General features: G+C 37.7%; 4 protein-coding genes and 1 long non-coding RNA gene across 5 annotated transcripts in view; 3 read left to right on the forward strand and 2 right to left on the reverse strand.

Moving 5' to 3' along the window:
* LOC144996858 (uncharacterized) overlaps nucleotides 1-1,510 on the reverse strand; it is a 16,942-nt gene extending 15,432 nt beyond the window's left edge. Inside the window, exon 1 of the long non-coding RNA XR_013659643.1 lies at nucleotides 1,368-1,510. This is a non-coding gene — a long non-coding RNA (uncharacterized LOC144996858). The remainder of the gene's footprint in view (nucleotides 1-1,367) is intronic.
* Nucleotides 1-17,361, forward strand: part of guca1c (guanylate cyclase activator 1C) — an 18,438-nt gene extending 1,077 nt beyond the window's left edge. The window contains exons 2-5 of the mRNA XM_004075285.5: nucleotides 14,934-15,267; nucleotides 15,868-16,017; nucleotides 16,367-16,454; nucleotides 16,580-17,361. Of these exons, the coding sequence (XP_004075333.1) occupies nucleotides 15,073-15,267; nucleotides 15,868-16,017; nucleotides 16,367-16,454; nucleotides 16,580-16,716 (570 nt within the window). The 5' untranslated portion in view covers nucleotides 14,934-15,072 and the 3' untranslated portion in view covers nucleotides 16,717-17,361. The remainder of the gene's footprint in view (nucleotides 1-14,933; nucleotides 15,268-15,867; nucleotides 16,018-16,366; nucleotides 16,455-16,579) is intronic.
* c15h3orf52 (chromosome 15 C3orf52 homolog) lies at nucleotides 1,451-10,525 on the forward strand. Its single transcript, XM_004075518.5, has 7 exons — nucleotides 1,451-1,848; nucleotides 2,117-2,176; nucleotides 2,273-2,353; nucleotides 2,514-2,637; nucleotides 4,813-4,940; nucleotides 8,966-9,036; nucleotides 9,128-10,525. The coding sequence occupies exons 1-7, from the start codon at nucleotides 1,795-1,797 to the stop codon at nucleotides 9,318-9,320; spliced, it is 711 nt and encodes a 236-aa protein (XP_004075566.1). The 5' UTR covers nucleotides 1,451-1,794; the 3' UTR covers nucleotides 9,321-10,525.
* Nucleotides 17,362-17,851: 490 nt separating the features above from the next.
* On the forward strand, nucleotides 17,852-18,501 carry thrsp (thyroid hormone responsive). Its single transcript, XM_004075284.3, has one exon. The coding sequence runs from the start codon at nucleotides 17,916-17,918 to the stop codon at nucleotides 18,324-18,326; it is 411 nt and encodes a 136-aa protein (XP_004075332.1). The 5' UTR covers nucleotides 17,852-17,915; the 3' UTR covers nucleotides 18,327-18,501.
* A 103-nt stretch (nucleotides 18,502-18,604) lies between these two features.
* On the reverse strand, nucleotides 18,605-20,401 carry ndufc2 (NADH:ubiquinone oxidoreductase subunit C2). Its single transcript, XM_004075283.5, has 3 exons — nucleotides 20,151-20,401; nucleotides 19,105-19,248; nucleotides 18,605-18,871 (listed from the first exon to the last, which is right to left on the reverse strand). The coding sequence occupies exons 1-3, from the start codon at nucleotides 20,287-20,289 to the stop codon at nucleotides 18,822-18,824; spliced, it is 333 nt and encodes a 110-aa protein (XP_004075331.1). The 5' UTR covers nucleotides 20,290-20,401; the 3' UTR covers nucleotides 18,605-18,821.
* Nucleotides 20,402-21,311: the final 910 nt, after the last annotated feature.

Here is a 21,311-nt window from a genome sequence, read left to right on the forward strand (position 1 = left end):
GAGCAATAAGTGAACGTCACTTTTTGAGCTTTCCACGTGACTGTCCTCCAATATCTCAAACTAACTGCAACATTTTGTACCAAGTACCTTCCTAAAGATGCTTAAGGAGTTAGGAGCGATAGGTCGAAATCCTTGGATGGAGTTTGACTTTGTAGCTGTTCTAAAGATTTTTTTCTTTTTTTTCTTTTTTTTATAAATATATTCAAGGTGGCGGCCTCCACCCATGGTCAAAGAAAGGACAAAGAAACTTTGGTTGTTGTCGTAGACTTAAGCTGTCTAGGAAATTTTGTGATGATCGCTTAAACAAAAGTTTTCCTTTCCCATGTTGGTCTATTCTACAACAGTGCAAACGTGTGAAATTCACCACAAAAAAAAAGGATGTTAAAGCACAGGTCGTTTGGCCATCCCATAATGACTTCCTTTGGATATCCACAAGGTGTGTTTTGGTTTTGTTACTTAGGTTAAAAATATTGAGTCCCATGATAGTTTGGCACCACTAATTTTTTTTGTTGTTGTGATGTCATCTTTGTTTCTTCTTCAAATTCATTTTCACCGGATACTAGACGATTTTGGGGACCTTGGGGACTCTCCTATCAGTCAGTCACTGGCTGCTGCCTTCCTGCCACCGGCCTGTCACTGGACTGCTGCCACACGACCCCAAAAAGTCCAAAAGAGCCCAGGCGGCTGCTGACGTCAAAAAATGACCGTGAAATTGTAACTTTTTCTTAAAAACTCTGCATCCACTGAGTGGCGTGTAAAAATGTGACTGCCACTTCCTGTTTACAAATGCCACTGTGCGGCCACCTGCCGATTTTGATGTTATGCAGTGGCATTTTGAAGTCATCATGCATAATAGTCACAGTGGAGTTAAATGTGACATTTGTTCTATTTTAAGGCAAAAAATAGTGCTATATATGTGAAATATTTATGCGCTTCCCAAACAACAAAAATTTGACTCAGTTATGATCTTTGGGCCGATGATGACAATGAAAAGGGATTTAATGATCTAATTTCTGTGGTGCTGTGGGAGCATTAGAAGTATTTTGTTTAACTTAAATATTTCAGATGTGCCTCGAGAACGTCTCAGTGCTTTGGCTGTAATCTGAATTAACCATGAGAGACATAAAATCCAGAAATCTGACTTGTTTTAAGAAAACCGTTTACACAGACTGGAAACAGTTATTCACTGTATGATGCTTTTAGTCTTTAGTAATTCTTATTCAAAAATTTCCAACTTAATTGTTATTTTGAACTGATAATAAATGTGTAAAATTCCTTTAGATGGGTAAAAATAAATGTGTGCATATTTTGTCGCCGCAGTTGAGCTTCGCCATTACCGTGATAAGAAGGAAAAAAAAGTCACTCACAGGTAGGCTGTTGGCGTGTCATAAAAAAAATCCACGGTGGTTAAAGTAAATGATCATTTACAGGAATGTTACGTCACACGCAGATCATCACGCGCTCGTTCAGCCAAGAGTCAGGTCTCCACGCCGCCGCTTCCCTTAAAGGCGGCTGTGCGTAAAAGCGCGGAGACCAAAGGAGTGCGGAACTCCTGCGTCCTTGGGATTGGCGCTGTAGTCCAATTTTTCCACTCGTGGCGCCGCCTTCTCCAGACCTCCTGTAGCGCTGAGGGGGAGCAATACCTCCGCGGACACGCATTCTTCTGGAAGTTGGAAAATAGGAGTGTCACCTGTCGTGGAAGAGTCCGAACACCTTGCGGGAGACGTTTAGGGAGGAATTATCCGTTTATAAAAGGTAAATTTCTGTTCTTCCGGGTTCTGCGCGCCGAAAATCATGAACATGGAGATGCTGACTAAAACGAGTGACCCTTCTTGGAATAATGACGTGGTAAGTTAATGAATTATGATTTTCCAAACTAAAAACATTCCAAGAAGATCAATCCCAAAGAAATTCCATAATGTAAACACTTTCCCCTTCTTATTTGTGTTTATTTGTCTTATAAAAAAGCGACTTCTAGTAGAAATTTAAGATTTCAGTCTTGTAACAATAAAAATTAAACACACGATTTGATAAAATAATTGATCTGTGAACCAAATGATTTTGCTTATTAAAAAACAAACAAATCACGTTTAGTTGTTTTTTTTCCTGAACGCAGAGAGTTCCAACAGAGACAGGAGGTGTGGCAGGTGAAGACGCAGAGCTTCTTTCTCCACAGGTGAGCTCCAAACATTTTGGAAGTGAAACTGTTTCAAATGGATTTAAAAAAAGAAGCAGAAAATAAGGCAAATTTCTGTTTTATGTTTATATTTAGACCAATGGGGGTAATATTAGGGAGGTGAATTCGGGACAGGATCATCAGAGGAATGGAAGGGGGCCACTTTCCACTCTGGAGGTATGTCAATTATTTGACTATTTTATTGTTGACACACCTCTTGTTTTTTTTTGCTGTTACTTGTATTTGGACAAATTAATTTCCCAGAATCCAGTCTTGGATCATTTTTCTTGCTCCAGTTAAAGCCTCATCTTTAGAATTTCAGGTGTTTCTGTTTCAGAATAACCGTTTGTACAAGGAGCTGAACCATAACGTCTTCTGGAAAGTCCGAGTTTGGATGATTATCGTCTTCATTATTGTCCTCATCCCAATCATAGTTGTCATCTCCTTAGCAATATGTGCAGGTAAAGTTCTCTAATCAGTGGTTCTTAAGTTGCTTAATGCAAAATGTTGCCAAATTTATTGAAGTACCGGTATAAAGGAAATATAAAAATGAACAAATCGTTTTTGTTTTTTTTCTTATTGCATCTTTTAAATATCGTGATCTATTCTGCCTGTGTGTGCCAGTGTGAGAGTCTGCACTCTGGTCCAAAAACTAAACAAAACAAAATGGCCAAAAGTCTAAAACATACATTGGTTGTGACTAAATTCCTTCCTCTTATATAGTGTGTTTGCCATTTTGTAGAACTTTCCAAATCTACAATTCCAAAATCCGGTGCCCTAGACATTTCCCAGAAGTCTCTGTGAAAAACCAATGTGCATCGATGCTCAGATTGGCGAATAGACCATTGCGTTTGAACGATTTTACATGTGAAAAAAGTGTTTTGGTTAATTTTTTTTATATAAATTATCCAAGTTTTCATCATCAAAACACAGTGAATCCATAAATGGTCTTCATAAAATGTTCATGTTCAGGTTTTTATTTCGGGAAATCATTGATGTCTGCCGTTAAGCATGGTGTCCGAATTGCTTATAAAATCAATGGCACTGCGTAGCACCATACTATGTAGTTTTAGTAGGGTAGGGAATTGGTCTTTTATGCAAAAAATGTTTGTTTTTAAACTTTGTAGACACGTTCAAAGTCTTAGCTGCAATTGCAATTTGCAAATCAAATATGAAAATTTCAAATTAAATTCATTGCAACCTGTTTGATTTCTTTTTAGTTCCTTAAAGACCCACCTGGATGAAATTAAAATGTTCTTGTGGCATTTTTCTCACGAGGGAAGACACGTATAAAGAAAATCAAGTTAAAAAATGCATTTCTGAGTATTTCTTAATTCAAGTTGTTTTGAATCAGTTGCAGACTCAACATGTGGTTTGAAAAAGCTTGCAGCAGTGATGTAAGTGCTAAAATCGGTGGGATACAAGCTCCCTGCTCCACTCCATTCTGATGCAACCACTTGTAGAGCCATGTTTTCCTCATCTGAGCTGGTATCTGGCACATAAAACTACGGCTGGATAGGTCCAAGATTGCTCGCTATTTTTTTATTACATCGCTAATGTCATGTTGGGGTTGTGAGCAGCTGTAAGCTAACGCCAACAAGTCCCACCCAAAACTCAGAGGGCAATTTCTAATGAACTGCTGCAGCTCTGCAGAAACTATATCCTAGAAAGCGACAGTTTAAGAAAGAATATTTGGCTAAAAACAGCATAATCATAATGAAAAGACAACTGGGAATACTAAAAATAGATCGAATTGCAGTGAGTCTTTAAAAATGTTATTTATCAGCCACTCTGGGAGGTTTAAGATAAAAAAAAAAATAAATAAATAAAATTGCCTGCACAAGTTAATGGTAAAAAATGTCACTTATTAAAATATTCAATTTTCATAAAGCCTAAACGTTGAAAATTAGAGAGCGTGATTCATTTCAGAAAAGACGATGTTCAGCATCAGTTTGAGCAGGAAGATGAAAACGCTGACAATTTAAGATGACACTTCTGAGAAAAGCTGATTTGTATTTCTAATGCTAAATGCCACTCAAATAACACATGCTCCCATGCCAAGTGATTTTTGGAATATACTGGAGTTTAAGCACAAAACGGAAAACAAAGAAGTCACTACAGAACATACAACATTGGTAATTTGGACGCCGGAATTTATAGATCACATTTGCAAAGCGGCACTTTAACAACCCCGACCAAGAAAAAAAACTATTTAAAAAAAATTCAATTTGTTCTTGCCTTGTGTGAATAGTACACATAGGATATATTTGTAAAAGTGTATATTTAAAATGTGCTTTACCATTTAGCTCAGCAGGTAGTTAGTGGGTTAACATAATCAGTTTAGTAGGGAAGATGCCAGTCATTTAATAGTTAAATACTTCTTCTACTTGAGTCTGAAAAGAAAAGAAAACTAGTTGAGCTGCACGGTATTTATTTTAACTGTTGAAAATAAGGTGTGTCCACTATAAACCATGATATTCCAGGACTTTTTGTTTGGCAGTACCACCCTGGAATAAAAATAACCAATGTTCTGGATGTGTATGTGCTTTTACTTTGTTACAGTGCTGATTTATCAAATTGCTTTTTGTAGTAAGACATTTAAAGCTTTAACCCAACTTTTTTTTTTCTCCCAACAGCGACATACGTGGACAAAGATGACATATATGACAGCTCTTTGTTTACAGTTCCTCAGTATTTTAATGGAAGTTTCCAGATTTCCAATTTCTCCTTTAAAGAGGGTGCAGCTGAAGACCTTCAACTAAAGGTTTGAGACGTTCATTGTTCTTCCTATCCTAATTCGGTTTCTATTCATTGTGTTTGTGTCCTTGAAAAGATTTATTTTTGTTTGCATAAAAGGTCCTATTTAAATAGTTTTGGTTGATTGTTTCTGATTAGGTTTTAAACAATCAGAAAATCCTAATCCTTTCATCACACTCAACATTTTAGCTCACATACAACAACATATGAGTAAAACAATGAAATTTACGAGAAAATGTGTATTTCTCAGGAGAAACGCATTCTTTAATCTTGCGTAAGCCCTTTATGCCGTGTGTGGCTTATTTGCATTCTACCATTTAATCTAGGACTCCTAATTTAGCGTCACCTTGAACAATAAAAGCATTGAAGAGTATTGTTTTATGTAACTGAAAATACAATTTCTTTAATATCGATATTTTATTTCCATGAGAATCAGAGATGGTCGATTTGATTTTATCACAAAAACTAAAGCCTTAGTCACAACTGCCCTTACCAGTGGATACAGACTCCCTAGAAGGAAAAAAATGGGGCAAATCTGTATCTGGTTGTCTAATTTCCTCATTTCTAACACAAGTGCACACTAATCACTTGAACAGCACTAACGGGCTCCTTGTGCAGTGCACAGGATTCATGGGGTTGGAAAAAAGGCTGGCATCTCACCTAATTTACTCTTATGTTGTAGAAGTGTTCGCTCTGACTTGTTGCCCACAGCGGGCCTGTAGAAAAGTTGTGCCTGAACGGTTTTACCCTATGGTTTCACGGTCTGCAACTTTGATATTTCCTGCGGGCAACCTACTGTGTATGGAAGCGATTATGTAGCATAAATAAAAAGCAAAGTCAAAACCAGAAATGCTTTTTCATTTTCAAAATGAAGCTGCATTTTTTGACTCAAAAATATAATGAAAAAGCAATCCACCAAAATGCTTTTTCATTTCCTTCCTCAACACAGCTTATTCTGTCACTTAATTAAAATTAAAATGAAAATGGTATTTGACATTTCATTTTCAAAAAGGTCCCTGGTAAATGTGTACCAAAATTCATTTAGAAATGTCTCATTTGACAATTAAAATGGATTAACAGAAATGCTTTTTAATTTTCAAAATGTAACTGCATTTTTTGACTCAAAATTAAAAAGAAAAAGCAATATTTCAAAATGCTTTTTCATTTTATACTTAAAACCGCTTATTCTGTGTCATAATTCAAACGAAAATGCAAAGAGGGGATTGCATTTGCATTTTAACATCCACCCCGCGCAAGTTGTCACAATATTCAATTCGAAAAAGCATTAGCAGAGGGGAGGCGGGGCGATGACGTCACTGCTTTCTCCGTGTGTCCGGCTGCTGACTGACGCACACGCACCAGGAGCAGACTGTTAGCGGCAGAGACAAGGGTTTTGTGATGGTTGTGAACTTCTGATGAGTTTCCACAGCTTCTCAGGACTAAGTAACTGCATGTCCGCCTTCTGCGGTCCTCCTCCTGACGCACCGCGGACAAGCTTTTGTTCTTCGGACCGCCAGCTGCCTTCGCACAGCGGAGCGCGAAGCTCCGATGATCGCTGAAGGCGGAAATGCTGCTACGATCTGAGAAACCATCATATGAATTTGTGTTTCCAGTGGTGTCCAGAACAAAATAAAGACTGATGTAATTCACAGATATTTACACCTTGATCTGCAGCTTCGCGGTGAATTTACTGTTTGATGACACCTGGAGCTCCATCATCAGACAGCAGATTTCTCGATGCTAAACGTTGCTGGTTGGACCAAAAACACTCACTCAGCGCGAAGCTGCAGGAGACTATCTTCATAATGTGCTTTTATAACAGTTATGCTAATATTTTACGGCCTGCTCTGCTCGATTATGTTTTTAAATCCGTGCGGTCAGACGACGCTAAAGTTGGCTTACGATTCACAGCTTCTGATTCACGAGGGAGCTAAAGGAACATTCTGCTGCATTTTTCATATTAAGATTACGTAAAACCGGGTCCTGTTCACAAACCGCTGGACCTGGCCTGCTCAAACCTGGATTCCTGGATCTTAATAAAACAAACAGCAAATTCACCGCGAAGCTGCAGATCAAGGTGTAAATATCTGTGAATTACATCAGTCTTTATTTTGTTCTGGACACCACTGGAAACACAAATTCATATGATGGTTTCTCAGATCGTAGCAGCATTTCCGCCTTCAGCGATCATCGGAGCTTCGCGCTCCGCTGTGCGAAGGCAGCTGGCGGTCCGAAGAACAAAAGCTTGTCCGCGGTGCGTCAGGAGGAGGACCGCAGAAGGCGGACATGCAGTTACTTAGTCCTGAGAAGCTGTGTAAAGTCATCAGAAGTTCACAACCATCACAAAACCCTTGTCTCTGCCGCTAACAGTCTGCTCCTGGTGCGTGTGCGTCAGTCAGCAGCCGGACACACGGAGAAAGCAGTGACGTCATCGCCCCGCCTCCCCTCTGCTAATGCTTTTTCGAATTGAATATTGTGACAACTTGCGCGGGGTGGATGTTAAAATGCAAATGCAATCCCCTCTTTGCATTTTCGTTTGAATTATGACACAGAATGAGCGGTTTTAAGTATAAAATGAAAAAGCATTTTGAAATATTGCTTTTTCTTTTTAATTTTGAGTCAAAAAATGCAGTTACATTTTGAAAATTAAAAAGCATTTCTGTTAATCCATTTTAATTGTCAAATGAGACATTTCTAAATGAATTTTGGTACACATTTACCAGGGACCTTTTTGAAAATGAAATGTCAAATACCATTTTCTTTATCATTTTAATTAAGTGACAGAATAAGCTGTATTGAGGAAGGAAATGAAAACGCATTTTGAAATATTGCTTTTTCTTTTTAATTTTGAGTCAAAAAATGCAGCTTCATTTTGAAAATTAAAAAGCATTTCTATTAATCCATTTTAATGGTCAAATTAGACATTTCTAAATGAATTATGCTACACATTTACCAGAGAACTGTTTGAAAATGAAATGTCAAATACCATTTTAATTTTAATTAAGTGACAGAATAAGCTGTGTTGAGGAAGGAAATGAAAAAGCATTTTGGTGGATTGCTTTTTCATTATATTTTTGAGTCAAAAAATGCAGCTTCATTTTGAAAATGAAAAAGCATTTCTGGTTTTGACTTTGCTTTTTATTTATGCTACATAATCGCTTCCATAACTGTGCGGGTTTGCCCATTTTTCCCCTCATAGTATCTATCTGCAAGGGCAGTTGTGACTAAGCCTTTAGATGCAGTGGCTCCTCTCTACGACAGTGCAGGAGGGATGTGGGCAATGACTAAGAAAAGCACAAAATTGTAGTATACTAGATTTTAAGATGACTGAAAATTATAAATTACAATGAACAGGTTTCTTTCAAATACACAAATATTCTGTTAGTAAAATTGCTGTAAAAAAACGTGAAAACTGACAAGTTTAAAAAAACAAAATAACATTTTGTTAAAAATTATCCTTGGTGCAGCCTCTGTAAAAAGACTGTAAGAACGCTTTCAAAAATGGTGAACAGGGTTTTCAGAGATGTAAAACGTCATCTTTTTACTTGTAGAGCTGTACGCTTTGTGAGAAAAACTGTCAGACTAAATTGTTGACCTTCCTAACCGTGCAGTTGTTTTTCACGCCTAGCCAAAATGTTTCATGTTATCTAGACAAAACCCGTCCGCATTGAAAAAGTGTTGCACAACAGCAGAAGCAACTGTTTTAGCAATAAAAAGGCCTAAACTTTTGACACTTTTGTATTTCATGTATAAGGTCTCGACTCAATAAAAAGTGCAAGCTGCAATAGGCTGCTTAAAAGTAACGCAAGTTCTGTTAAAATGTTTTCATTAATAAAAATTTATTTTCGACATTTTATCCTCTCAGCACTATAGGTTTGTGGTCTATTGAAGTTAGCCGTTCATCTCTCATTGCAGCAGCTAATGATGTAAATGAAGTGTAATACAATCTTCAGTAGGAAGCCAAAGGAATGTGTCCTCATTCAAACGCTACATTCTTGTTTGTTTCTGCATGCTTCAACCTGCTGCACCCAGCTGGCTGACCTCTACAGGTCCTCCCCTGCTCTGGGACGATACTTCTCCGAAGCCAAGATATACCCTTTTCGGTAAGCAAACCAGACTCATGGCAGCTCCACCCTTTTCCTTTTTTTTTTCCATTAAAATACTGAATTTTCTTTGTTTATACACTTCCTGCAGAAACGTCTCGAACGTAGTTGACTACCAGCTGACGTTCGTTTTACCAGAAGATCAACTGGAGGAGTTGAGAAACTTCACACTGAGCAAGGAGATGGTGCACAACGTGTTCAGACAGTTTCTGTATGAGCAGGATCAGGACTCTGCTTCAACATACATCATTCCGGTTTCCCTCATCATGTCTTCGCGGCACTGAGAAGCAGACTGGAAAAACCGGCCCGACTCGGTCCGTCATGAGCCATAATAGTCCCGGGGTGGTTCCTGCCGTTTGTGAGCGACCGTGTTTCTGCAGACTTTTTCTCATGACGGGAAATGGCTTACACCACAGAAACCCAGATGACCAAGCGCCGTGCAGCTGATCCCGGTCATCCAAATGATCTCAGCTGAAGAGTGACAAAGTCATTTCCAGATTTGGCGTGAACCATTTCTCCCTAAAAATCCCCAAATCCCCGGGCCGCGGACCATTACAGTTAGGCCACGGAAAAATCAAAAGCGCAACCCACACCTTTTCCATTCCATTTCTAATCTGATTTTGAAGGAAGTCTTATTTTGAAAAATGACTGGATTCTCTCCGCCACATCTGGCTCATTGTTGGCACGCGTCAAGTCGCTTGGCGTCAAAAATCCATCCGCCACTTTCTGAAAGCGCAGACCGTTAAATCTAAAACCCTCAGCTATTAAGGTTAACAAAAAACAAACGTATTTGGAAAGTTTCTTTTCACAGAAAAAGGTCAGTGAGGAAACAGAAGAGCCTTCAACTTCAAAATAAAAGACAAAGAACAGAAGTCTTTACTCTCAAATATGGATTTGTGGTGACAGTTGTTTCCATACACCATAATAATCAGCAATCGGTTGTCTGATGTTTTGGGTTAAGAGAAAATCTCTATTACACTTAATGGTTCAACACTAAATCCACTGCACTAAGACAATGTAAACCAGCTGCAGAGATTTGACAGAGAAAGAAGATAAACTTTACCCTTGAAAGTTAAGGGAAATTGGCAGCTTAAAAAAAATCCCCGCTTTATCCTCATACAAACCGGTCTGTTAAGTTTGTCTGACATTAAAGCGGCCTGAAGAAGGTCGAGGACCCCTCCTCTAAAACACTCCAAAGGGCGTTCAATGTTTCAGTTGTTGTCATTTTGCTTCTCGTTGTCTTACTGTGAATATGTACATGTCCCAGTTTTTTTATGAAGCCCCCAAAGTTCCCCAGTTTTAACACTGACCTCATACTATTATATAAATGTGTGACCAACTACTTATCATGACAAGCTAAGCTAAAGAGGATATAAACTAGTTTCTGTACATTAAATGAGCTGTTCATTACCAATATTGATCAGTTTTTATTTATTCTTAAAGTGTGTCCATTTAAGGCATTCATAAAACATGCTTTGTGGAACATGTAGCTTGTGTGTCATGTTTAATTTTTGAGTTTTTGGTTTACCACTGCATTGATTTTCTGGTTTTGAACAGCAGGGGGCGATGTAGTCCCAAACACTGCTGCCGCTTCTCCCCTTTTTTTCTTTTCTTATTTTTCCTGCCTTTATAGCTGCTAATAGTTCTGACATGTGCCCGGCGAAACTCGGGGTTACTGCAGTTTGCAGCGTTTGATCATTAACTTCTTCAGCAAACAGAATGTTGCTCCCTCATCAAACTGCACTGTCCTCTCTGGCAGTCGTCTTATCGGCTCCTCAGGCCTCCCAGCTGCTCCAAGTCTGCACTGTCAAACTATAAATATTTATTTTTAAAGCTGCATGTTTTATTTGGAATAACGTCTGTTTATAGAGGTTTCATCAGAAGCCACATGCAATGATAAGAACCGGTTTCTATTTAACACCGTAACTTTTTCTTACTTGACTAATTTATGCTAAAGGTGTATAAATAGTATGTTTTAAAGGAAAGTCTACTGACTACAATCTTAAAAAATTATTTGGATTTTTTTTTAGATTAGTTTTCACCACAAATGCAGTTTTTCCAAATATTTAAACTCTTATTAATAAATAGTTTAAACATAATGTGTTTTTTGTTTTGTTCATCCTGGATGCATTTTTTTTCCTGTCATTTATTACAGTTTGAATATTTTTTTATGAATTTTCAAAAAGCAACCTATTTGTGATGACAAATTTCTTTTCAGTATTTGGTTAATGCATGTATTTATATAGATAGTTATATATATATATATAAAATCTTTTTTTATCTTTGTGGGTTTTATTAATAAAATAAGAGGAAAAATGAGCAGTTCATGAGAGAATTGAATAAATTCTAGCCTTTTTGTGAAAACTAAAATGTTTTTATCTTAACGGTTACTGTGTAAGAAGGTTACTGTGTAGGAACTAATTTTTAAAAAATGGATTTAGCCATAATTTTTCCAGGTTCACTCGCAAATTTAAGGTTTGAAATGACTTTTTTTTTATTACTTTTCATCATAAATGCAATTTTCCCAAATGTTTAAGCTCTTAACTTTCCAAAAATCAGTAATATGGTGCCTTGTTCCTTTCTGAAAACCTTTTTTCTTATTTCTTACTATTTAAATCATTTAAAAAAATGTTTTTAACTTTGAAGACAGAAAATTGTCGTAAATTCTTTGAATCCTTTAGTGTCGTAGAAATGAGCTTCAATCCATGCAGCCCAAAGAAAACTCACTGCAGAGTGTTAATAAATAAATCATTATTTTTTAATAGGGTTTTTTTTAGGTTAACCTCAAGAACTGACCTTGTACGTTGCAATCACAGGGTGCAGGAGGTGCATGATGGCTCGCGTCACAGATCTCTAACCACTTCTGTCTCATTACTACCATGGTGTTGCACAATTTTCGTTTTTCTTTTTCTTTCTTTTCTGTATACTTTGTCTTTTGTTGGTTTTCGTCCATCAGGGGATACATGTGGAGTGTATAAAGGGTTTTTCTGTACCTTGAACAATAACGTTTTTTACATGTTTAAAGAAAATATAAAAGTCGGATTTCCTTTTTTTTAATTTATTTTTGGTTTCTAAAGTTGATTATTTTTAAGGCATTCCTTCATAGCTCGTTCTTCCTGTCAGCTATTAGACTCTACAACGTCTTATAGACACCGGACAGCAATTGTTATTTATTTTGAAGTGTATTTTTAAGGTTATTTATTATCTATCTGCTGTTTTTATTAAAGCTATGGTAGAAAAGTATAATCTCATTGGTGGGATACATAAAGTTCTATTCTATTCTGTCACATTTATATTAAATATCATTTGTTATCCATTGGTTGTTTTTAATAAAGCTATGGTAAAAGATAGTTTCTTCTTTGTGGAATAAATAAAATTATAAGATAAAATATATAAATATAAATTTTAGGCTTCAAAGTGACTCATAGCAGACAGTTTTCATATAGTGTTCTTCATGTAAAGCTGAGGTAATTTTTCTTTTGTTGCCTGCGCTGCAACTTTCTCCCTGAGTGGTCTTGTGTAAATCTAATAGGCTAATGGACTCTGTCCGCTTGTACAGCGGGTCCTTCTACAATCCTATTTTAAGAATGGCCAGTCGTCTAAAGCCAGCTTTACTATTAACAGCATCCTGAGCTTTGATTGTTTTTGCGAATCTGCTTTTCATTGACTGCAAATTTATTTTATTATACAAAGAAAATAGAAATATGCAATTTGTTAAAAACACCCAATAAAATAGATGTTTATTTTCTAGCTTTTTATGGAAACCAAACTGTATTTTTATCTTTATAATTGAAGCTGTGTGGAACAAAGTACAATAACTTGATTTAAACTCCTTTTTTCCAGCCATTTAAAGGCATAGGGGGGTTTGAAAAAAAACTCTGTTCTTGCTGTCCCTCTTTTCTCGTGACTATTAAAGTTTTTGTGTTGTTTCTCATCACAGGCACAGAGGAGGCACAAAAGGGTTGTGATGACCTAAATGGGAATTTTGCAACTGTATATAACTGTAAATAATTACCTGAAATTTTGTGTTAATGATTATATAGGACTATATATTAGACATGTCTATTCTATGATTACTTTTTTTCTGTGTGTGTGGCTTTGGTTAAAAGAAAAAAAAAAGTAGCGGATTTCCAAATTTCCTGTTGAAATACATGAGAAAGCAGCAGGTGAGGTACCAACATCCTGTGCCTCCCTTGCATACTAACTGAGCTGCAGCTGGCCCATGCACTTCCCATCATCATGAAAGACGCTTTATTTTTAATTAGTTTATTTCTAACCAGCTGTCTGTTTACATTGGCGCCAGTTTTAGCTGGTGACCTTTTAACCTTTTTCTTATCCACCAAAAAAGCATTAGAAATAAACATGCAGTACGCCTACCTAAAGGCAGAGGGCGCTGGTGATCTCAGAGATTGTGACACTGCAGCTAAAGAATAATAGAATTAGTGGTAGCAGATCAAGTGCAGTTGTCAATAGTTATTAATATGTTTAGCTTCATTTTCTAAATGGAGGATTTAGTGTCTAAACTCTGGAATTTGTGGAGACGCGTCTTTGGCGGTGATCTCCATTGAGACAGAGACTGAAGAAGAAAAAGGACAACGTTTACAAACATGTTCATGTGTTTCTTGAGAACAAACGGTGCACTAATTATAAGTAAAAATAAGTCAATCATAACTATTTTGGTGCTTTTTTCTAAGCTCCAGTTTGTAAACGGAAGAGAAATGTTGAAACGAACATTTCAACACACTTTAACTATGGCTAATCAAATAAGCTATGGGGTTAATATTTGTATATCTGAGTGATTGGAGATGGTCAGTGCCTCACCAGCCGTGAACCTCACCATACATTACTGAAATAAAAAAGAAATCTTTGTTTTGTTTATTTTATTCTATTATTTCTGAAAAAAGATCTCACAAGTTCTTATAACTGGAAAATGAAAGAGAAAAAAACTTGTTTTTCTGCAAGAAAAAAAAAGGTTTTAAAAAATGGGTATTGCTTCAAAAACACACGTGTATATATATTAGTTCTGCAATATAGCATATAGGTTTGCTTGTGGTTTACATCAAAGTATTCCCTCTAGTATCCTTAATCTTATTTCTGTCTTGAAGCAACTCTGTTCTCTTTAGTTGCCATAATCTTTCCACTATAAAGAACCTGATAGGCAATAGAAAATAATAGATTTATGACTCTATTGGTCCTATTTGGGCAGTTATGAATATGTTCTGTGATATTACGATGTTGCAATTTGACACGTTTGTGAATCATCATTTAGTAAATTCTAGAGAGCTTGACCAACCCTTTCCTAACAGTAGTTTGAGCAAATAGTTTGTAAATGTAACTGGAAATGTGTTGAATTTTGCAACATTTTATTTTTTCACTGTAATAATCATACTGTGCTGTCATTGTCTATTTTTAATTTCAAATTTCATTTGTCACGTATGTATTTATACATAGTAAAGTATTGCACAAATGTTGAACAGAGTTCAGGCTTAAGAGCAGTATGGATAGAATGAATAAAAGAAGTTTAGATGACTAAAGACGTTTCTATAAAATACATGACTTTATGACCTACAGTTTCTGATTTTTTTAGTTTCTCATTTTCTGATTTTGTACAACAAATATGTATTTCAGTTTGAATTTTCTCTTTTTCATTTAAAAATAACATGTTTGAGACAAATCTATGACTGTGACTCTGACAAAGTAATTGTCTAAATGTTAATTAACCCGACTTAAAATGTAAATTTAGAAGAACTTCTAAGAAAGTTTTTTATTTTTAGATGCATGGGGTTTTTTTTTAGTCCCGTTGTAGTGAACTTTGGCATCCAGTGAAGAAGGATGCAAAGTCCTGAGCTTCCAAGAAGTTCTGCATTTATCCCATTAAAGGGTTATCTCTCCTTTAGGCTTAAAGATTACGGCTGGCTTTCGCATCACTTTCAGCTGGAACTCCGAGGTGCTGGACTCACACCGTCCTCGGTAACCACCGCCCTGCCTGGCAGCAGCCTCTCTGCAGGGTGACAGACAGAATCCCTCACAGGAATCATGGGTTCTCACAGCTCCAGCCTGGACGACATCCTGGAGGAGGACATGCACCACTGGTACACCAAATTCATGAGGGAATCTCCTTCAGGACTGATCACGCTGTTTGAGCTGAAGACCATGCTGGAAATGAACGGCATGACGGAGGAAGCCAGCAGCTATGTGGACCAGGTCTTCTTCACGTTTGACATGGACGGGGTGAGGACCATGACAGGAAAAAAACTCACAACTCATCTTTTTAAGGCGTTTTAATATAGATTTGATAGACCCTTTTGATAAAGCAGAAGGTGTATGTGTGTCTTTTATTACAGTTTTTATCATTTATTTATTGAAGTAAAGCACTTTGAGGTGTTCTGTTGCAGGAAAAGTGCTCTACAAATCAAGTTGAGTTAGATTTTAATTCACTTTTTGAAATAAATGTTAGGGTTTATTGTTAAAAGTGTATTGGGGGTAAAGGGTCCTTCACACTGTCACTGTTGATAAGATGAAAGTGATTTGGTGATCTTACTTTTGGATTAATATTTCAGCTCTTTTTTGACAATAAAAGTGGTTTGACTTCTTTCTTTATTATAGGAAATAAAATTGGAATTAGGTTTTTCTAACTGCTCCAAATTAAGAGAAGCTATAAATATGCACAATTCTAAACTAAACTAAATTAAAGTCTACATTTAATTGTGTTTTACTTTTGAATCTGTACAGTGTCATTGAATGTTTTGATAGGCACTTTAAAATAAAATGCATTATTATTATAATGAAAACATCTTTGCTAATTGGACCTTTATTCATCTTTTCCTGCAGGATGGCTACATAGACTTTGTTGAATACATTGCTGCTATAAGTTTGCTGCTGAAAGGAGAAATCAATCAGAAACTAAAGTGGTATTTTAAGCTCTTCGATCAAGACGGAAATGGAAAAATTGACAAGGACGAACTGGAGACTATATTCAAGGTACAGAGATTCTTATTGCAGCATAAGGAGACTTGAAATTCACAGAAACAAGCAGCTCTGCATATCCCCCCCCCCAATTAATCACACCGCAAATACGTAGCTGGCAATTAATCCAGACACCTCTTACCTCTTCCTCGGGCTAAATTTGGCCTTTACGGTAACCTTAATTGCAGATTAAATGGGTCACAAAACAGCCAAGACTGATGGATTTCCTCCGGTTAATACTTGCTTGCATCATCATTAATGCCCAACCTGGAACTGCATGTTCTGTGGATTACAGGTCAGACAAACAGAGTGATGCTTTTCTCAAGATGTCGCCCATGAACTCTCAATAAAACACATCTTTCAGGCTATTCAGGACATCACCAGGAGCTACGACATTCCTCCAGAGGAGATTGTGACTCTAATATATGAGAAAATCGACGTCAAAGGAGAAGGTAATTCCTTCAATGATTGCTTTGAATTGATCAATGCAGAGAGAACTTCCACATGAGCTGCGGTCTTCTGCCTAAAAAAAAGGATTAGTTTTGTTTTTTTTAAAAGCCGTTTTGAACCTTCCCAGGTGAGCTGACGCTGGAGGAGTTCATCAGCGGAGCCAGGGAGCATCCTGACATCATGGAAATGCTCACCAAAATGATGGACCTCACACACGTCCTGGAAATCATCATCAATGGTCAACGGAGGAAAGCGGTGGACTGACAGGAGGGAGAAGGTCACTGACCTCTGATGAAGATCCAGTCCTTCAGATGTGTTGCTGGGGGAACAGATTCTTCCCTGCTTTCCTTAACTGTTTGTGCATTTTAAAAAAAAATAGTATTTTGAAAATCCTCTACAGGTTTTTCTATTAGAGCTCAGTTGAGGGAACCTGACTTAAGTTCCCATGGGTCAGCTTTTGCACAAAAAGATGCTTTTAAAGCAATTCAATCCGTTTTTACCTTTTAAATCAATGTATTGTTAAAAAAAATCATTTAACCTGTTTTTTAATTGAGTTTCAACACGCTTACGTAAGATTTTAGCGTCTAAATGGTCATAAATAAGTCCGATTACTTTACTTTTAGGGAAGCTGATTTTTCAGATCTGTGTGGAAGCTGATTGTAAATGCAGTAACTGAATGTAAAATAAGGGTTTTATATTTAATTCACGATGTTGCCTTCAAAATGAGGATTACGATTAAGAATAACATGATTAAGAATAACGTGTTTGAAAATACCAGTGTCTTGACTTTTTCCATACCAATTGATGTGAACTTCGTTTTTGCAAAACATTCAACTGTAAATACATTCATCTGATAGAAAAATGATCCAAAACTGAGTTACAATACAATAAAAAAACTGATAATTGCAACAAGTCTCTTGCTTTTTGTGGCTCAATGTCGCCATCTTGCGAACATTTAAAATACTTAAAATAATGAACTTAAATAAAACGATTGCAGAATTTAAGTCATTTAAGTTAAGCTGTCACACAAAAAATCAGAATATTAAATGAACTAAATTTAAAGAAAAAACATCTTGCTTTAATTTCTAGAAAAACCTGAATTTAAAACCAGCATTTTGAATTAAAGAATCCAAGTTTATTTTTGTTTCTTGTTTAACTAAGACATACAATTTGAATTTAAATATGAAGTCAAACGCCAAAAACCGAGGTCTTTAAATTTAACTGTTTTATCAGTTGACAGAGAGCCAAAACATTCAGATGTCATTACACTCCCAGACCTTGTTGGCTTTTAAAAGTAAATAGAGTTTGACTCCAAATAGCATCCAGAGGTTTCCTAAATTCATCGCATGATGCTTTTTGCGCAACTGCGGCGATCAACCCACCGGGTCAGGATTACATAAACCCCAGCATCTGCTCTGGCAGCTCCGCGCCGCACTGCTCCATTCCATCCGTCACCTGAAACCATGCAGAACACGGACGCCAAGCTCAAGAAGAACAGCCTGTCCTTGATGCTGAAACGCTACAGCTCGGCGGTCAGCGACATGGAGAGCACAATCCTCCTGCCGAGCCTGCTGCGGGACGTGCCGTCTGACTGGATGGACAACTGCGAAGCAGCCCAAGCCAACGATCTGTACGGGAACTTCATGATGCTGAGGACCATTCGGAACACGGCGGAGAGCAGTCTGGTCCTCCTGGAGGAGCAGGACGTGAGGAGAAAGGAGCCCAGCTGGAGCCCGGAGCCCGATCAGGACACCGATTCAGAGGCGCTCTTCGAGTTCCACCTGAGAGGATTGTGTTCCGTCATGAACGACCTGACGAAGAAGACTCAGAGTCTGACGGCGAAATACCTGAGCATGATTGGTGTTGCTCAGTAACGGCCCACTTTGATAAGCCGACATCAACTGAAACGACGACATGTAAACATTTCAACCGCTTTCATTCCATGCCCTCACTCTTAACCTTTGGAATTATGGAACTAGTGTTTGGTCCTAAATATTCATTTCCTAATCCATTCAACCTTTTCAAAATAAAAGTCTTTGCCATGTAGAACAGCAGTGGTCCGTGCTTCTTTCCCATTTTGTTAATCCTAATGAAAGTTTAAAATGCTTCAGAGTTCTATCAATTAAAAAGATTTCCTCTGATCACAAAAAAGTGGTTCAAAGTTTTTTCTTTTTATTTAGAAATTTCAGCTGAATGTCAAGGTCACTTCAAGAGCCTCGTTCAGGAAATCCTCCAACAACTATTTAGATACTTTTTATTTACATATATTTCACAGAATGTGATGAATACAGCTTTCACAAAATAAGAACTGCTCAAAACACGTCTGCAAATAGTCCACTCGTCCGTTTTTACCCCATCTGAGCGACCACTTAGCGCACTGGATGGAAAGGCTCGACGATCTCTGCAAACGTCTTCTTTTCTAGAGGAAGAACAAACAGAAAAGATTTAAACATTTCACTAGGGTTGATTACCTAGGGATTGAAGTCGGAGAATTAAAAAAAAAAAAAATTACTTCATAAACTGAACATAAAATAAAACATTGCATGTTTGAGTAAAAAAAAGTTATTTTAAGTTAAAAATAAAATTATAAATTAAATGGAGTACAAACTTGTGAATTTACACAAACAAACAAAAATACTGAACTCGACTAACCTTTTGCTTGAAACTTTTCTGGGTGAAGTTTGACGTACTCGTTCATGTCTCGGTCCAGCTTCGCATACGTGTAATTTTCATGTTTTGTAAGATGGTAGCCGAGGAACCAGCCAATCGTTGTCAAAAGAAATTGCCGATGGACACCTGAAGGAAAAGGGGAAACGTATAAAGCAATCAAATTAATTCAATAAAAAAGGGGATTTTGTTAAAAAGTATCGTTTTTCTGTACAAGGGGGGAAAAAAGGTAAAAATCTATGAATTTTGTTTACAAGCCCAGCTGTCCTACGATCCTCAATGCTGGTTGGCCAAATGTCTTAAACCTTTAAAGACCTGTTTATTACTTTTAAATTGGAACACATTTGTAAGGTCAATACGTTTGTGGGATGAGCAGCACAGCATTTGAGTTGCAGCTATAAAAAACTGCAACTGCCAATTAGCAGAGAGCTTATTTTCACTCTCGTTTAGCACTTGCTGGATTAAGTAACTAAAGTTTAAAAAAATATTTATGGGTACATTATTAATTCATTCATTAAACAGAAAAACAGGAGCCTCAAGAGCCTGTGGAAGCATCCACAGCAGAGGTGGAGGCAACAGCTACCTGCCACCACCACCTCTTTCTTATACATTCCATTCTTCAAGTAGGATTTATCTCCAGTCTGCTTGACGTGGTCACTCTGGAATAACTAAGAGCAAACCGAAGCGGATCCCACAACTGCTCAGTCAGTGAGGTTCAGGAGAAGATCACTGGAAGAAGCACTCTTAAATTCAGGAGGTAATCTTAGATGGTAGAGTTTGGACCCAGACTGATTTAAATGAATCGTTGCATCCTTATAGAAACATGAACAAAAGATGTACACAAAAATCGGTCGGAAACCAGATAAAAACGACACACTAGTCTGTCCAACAGTATTCTAGGTTTTCTCTACAATAAGTATTGTTCCAGCAAGAAAATAACCCTAATAAAACGTATTTACTTTCGCGTAAGTATAGTAAAATAAATACCGAGGCTGCGCACCAAATGCCTGTTTGTTGAGCTAAATGCTAACCTGCTTTCAGGGGCGGCCTGTGATTGATAGCATTGTGAAGCACCGCGGTGACCCAACCGATACCCGCCAGCCACACCGAGTTCCTGTTCACGATCCCGGGAGGAGGGAGATACTTCTTGTCGTCTGCAGCAGACCCCATAATCACCAAAATGTCCTGCAAAATGCAGCTTTGTTTCGACCTCGGGTCGGTACGGCCGCAAAAACGTCCCTCTACTATCACCTCTTGAAGGAAGTCAAGGACGTGCACCGAATAAAATGCTCGGGGGAAACAAGAGAGAAGAAGAAGCGTTCCTAGCAACGTCAACACGAGAGGCTTTGTTTTATTGAAGTATCCAACGTCACTCAAAATCACAAACTATATAAACACTAAAAAGACAAAACTACACCAAAAGCCAAGCAGCAGACATCAGAACCCAAATGAAATGCAGTACATACATACATACATACACGCACGCACACACGCACGCACGCGCACAGACAATCTCTAACATCAAAGCTGTCACTGTCTCCGTTTCTGCAGCAACATTTGGATGATAGGGTCAGAATTTGGCATCAACAACATGGATCCATCCTGCCATCTATCAACGGTTCAGGATGGGGGTGGTGGTGTAATGGTGTGGGGGGCATCTTGGCACATTTTAGGCCCCTTAGTATCAATTGAGCGCATGGTTCCAACGCTACAGCCTACCTGAGTATTGCTGCTGACCACGTCCATCCCTTTAGGACCACAGTGTGCGCATCCACTGATGGCTACTTCCAGCAGGATAAGGCGCCAGGTCATGAAGCTGGAATCCTCTCAAACTGGTTTCTTGAACATGATGATGAGTTCACTGGACTCAAATGGCCTCCACAGTCACCAGATCTCAACCCAACAGATCACCTTTGGGACGTGGTGGAATGGGAGATTGGCGTCATGGATGTGCAGTCGACAAATCTGCAGCAACTGTGTGATGCTGTCATGTCAACATGGACCAAACTCTCTGAGGAATGTTTCCAGTACCTTGTTGAATGTGTATCACCAAGGATTAAGGCAGTTCTGAAGGCAAAAGGAGGTCCAGCACTAAAAAGGTCTAATAAAGTGGCAGGTATTTGTGCTGTAAAGATACCACTTTTTTTTAAACAAACTTTATTGAAATTATAGACAAGACAAGAGGTGAAAGA

Source organism: Oryzias latipes, chromosome 13, assembly GCF_053564925.1.
Source record: "Oryzias latipes strain Hd-rR chromosome 13, Olatipes_Hd-rR_3.1".
NCBI classification, from domain to species: domain Eukaryota; kingdom Metazoa; phylum Chordata; class Actinopteri; order Beloniformes; family Adrianichthyidae; genus Oryzias; species Oryzias latipes.

Bases quoted from the DNA above. Each gene is read 5' to 3' on its own strand.
- c15h3orf52 (XM_004075518.5), top strand. From the start codon at position 1,795: ATGAACATGGAGATGCTGACTAAAACGAGTGACCCTTCTTGGAATAAT. The intron at 1,849-2,116 runs GTAAGTTAATGA...TCCTGAACGCAG, and splicing joins CTTCTTGGAATAATGACGTG to AGAGTTCCAACAGAGACAGG. The intron at 9,037-9,127 runs GTAAGCAAACCA...CACTTCCTGCAG, and splicing joins GCCAAGATATACCCTTTTCG to AAACGTCTCGAACGTAGTTG.
- thrsp (XM_004075284.3), top strand. From the start codon at position 17,916: ATGCAGAACACGGACGCCAAGCTCAAGAAGAACAGCCTGTCCTTGATG.
- ndufc2 (XM_004075283.5), bottom strand. From the start codon at position 20,289: ATGGGGTCTGCTGCAGACGACAAGAAGTATCTCCCTCCTCCCGGGATC. The intron at 19,249-20,150 runs GTTAGCATTTAG...CTTTTCCTTCAG, and splicing joins CAGGCCGCCCCTGAAAGCAG to GTGTCCATCGGCAATTTCTT. The intron at 18,872-19,104 runs GTTAGTCGAGTT...TTCTTCCTCTAG, and splicing joins AGAAAAGTTTCAAGCAAAAG to AAAAGAAGACGTTTGCAGAG.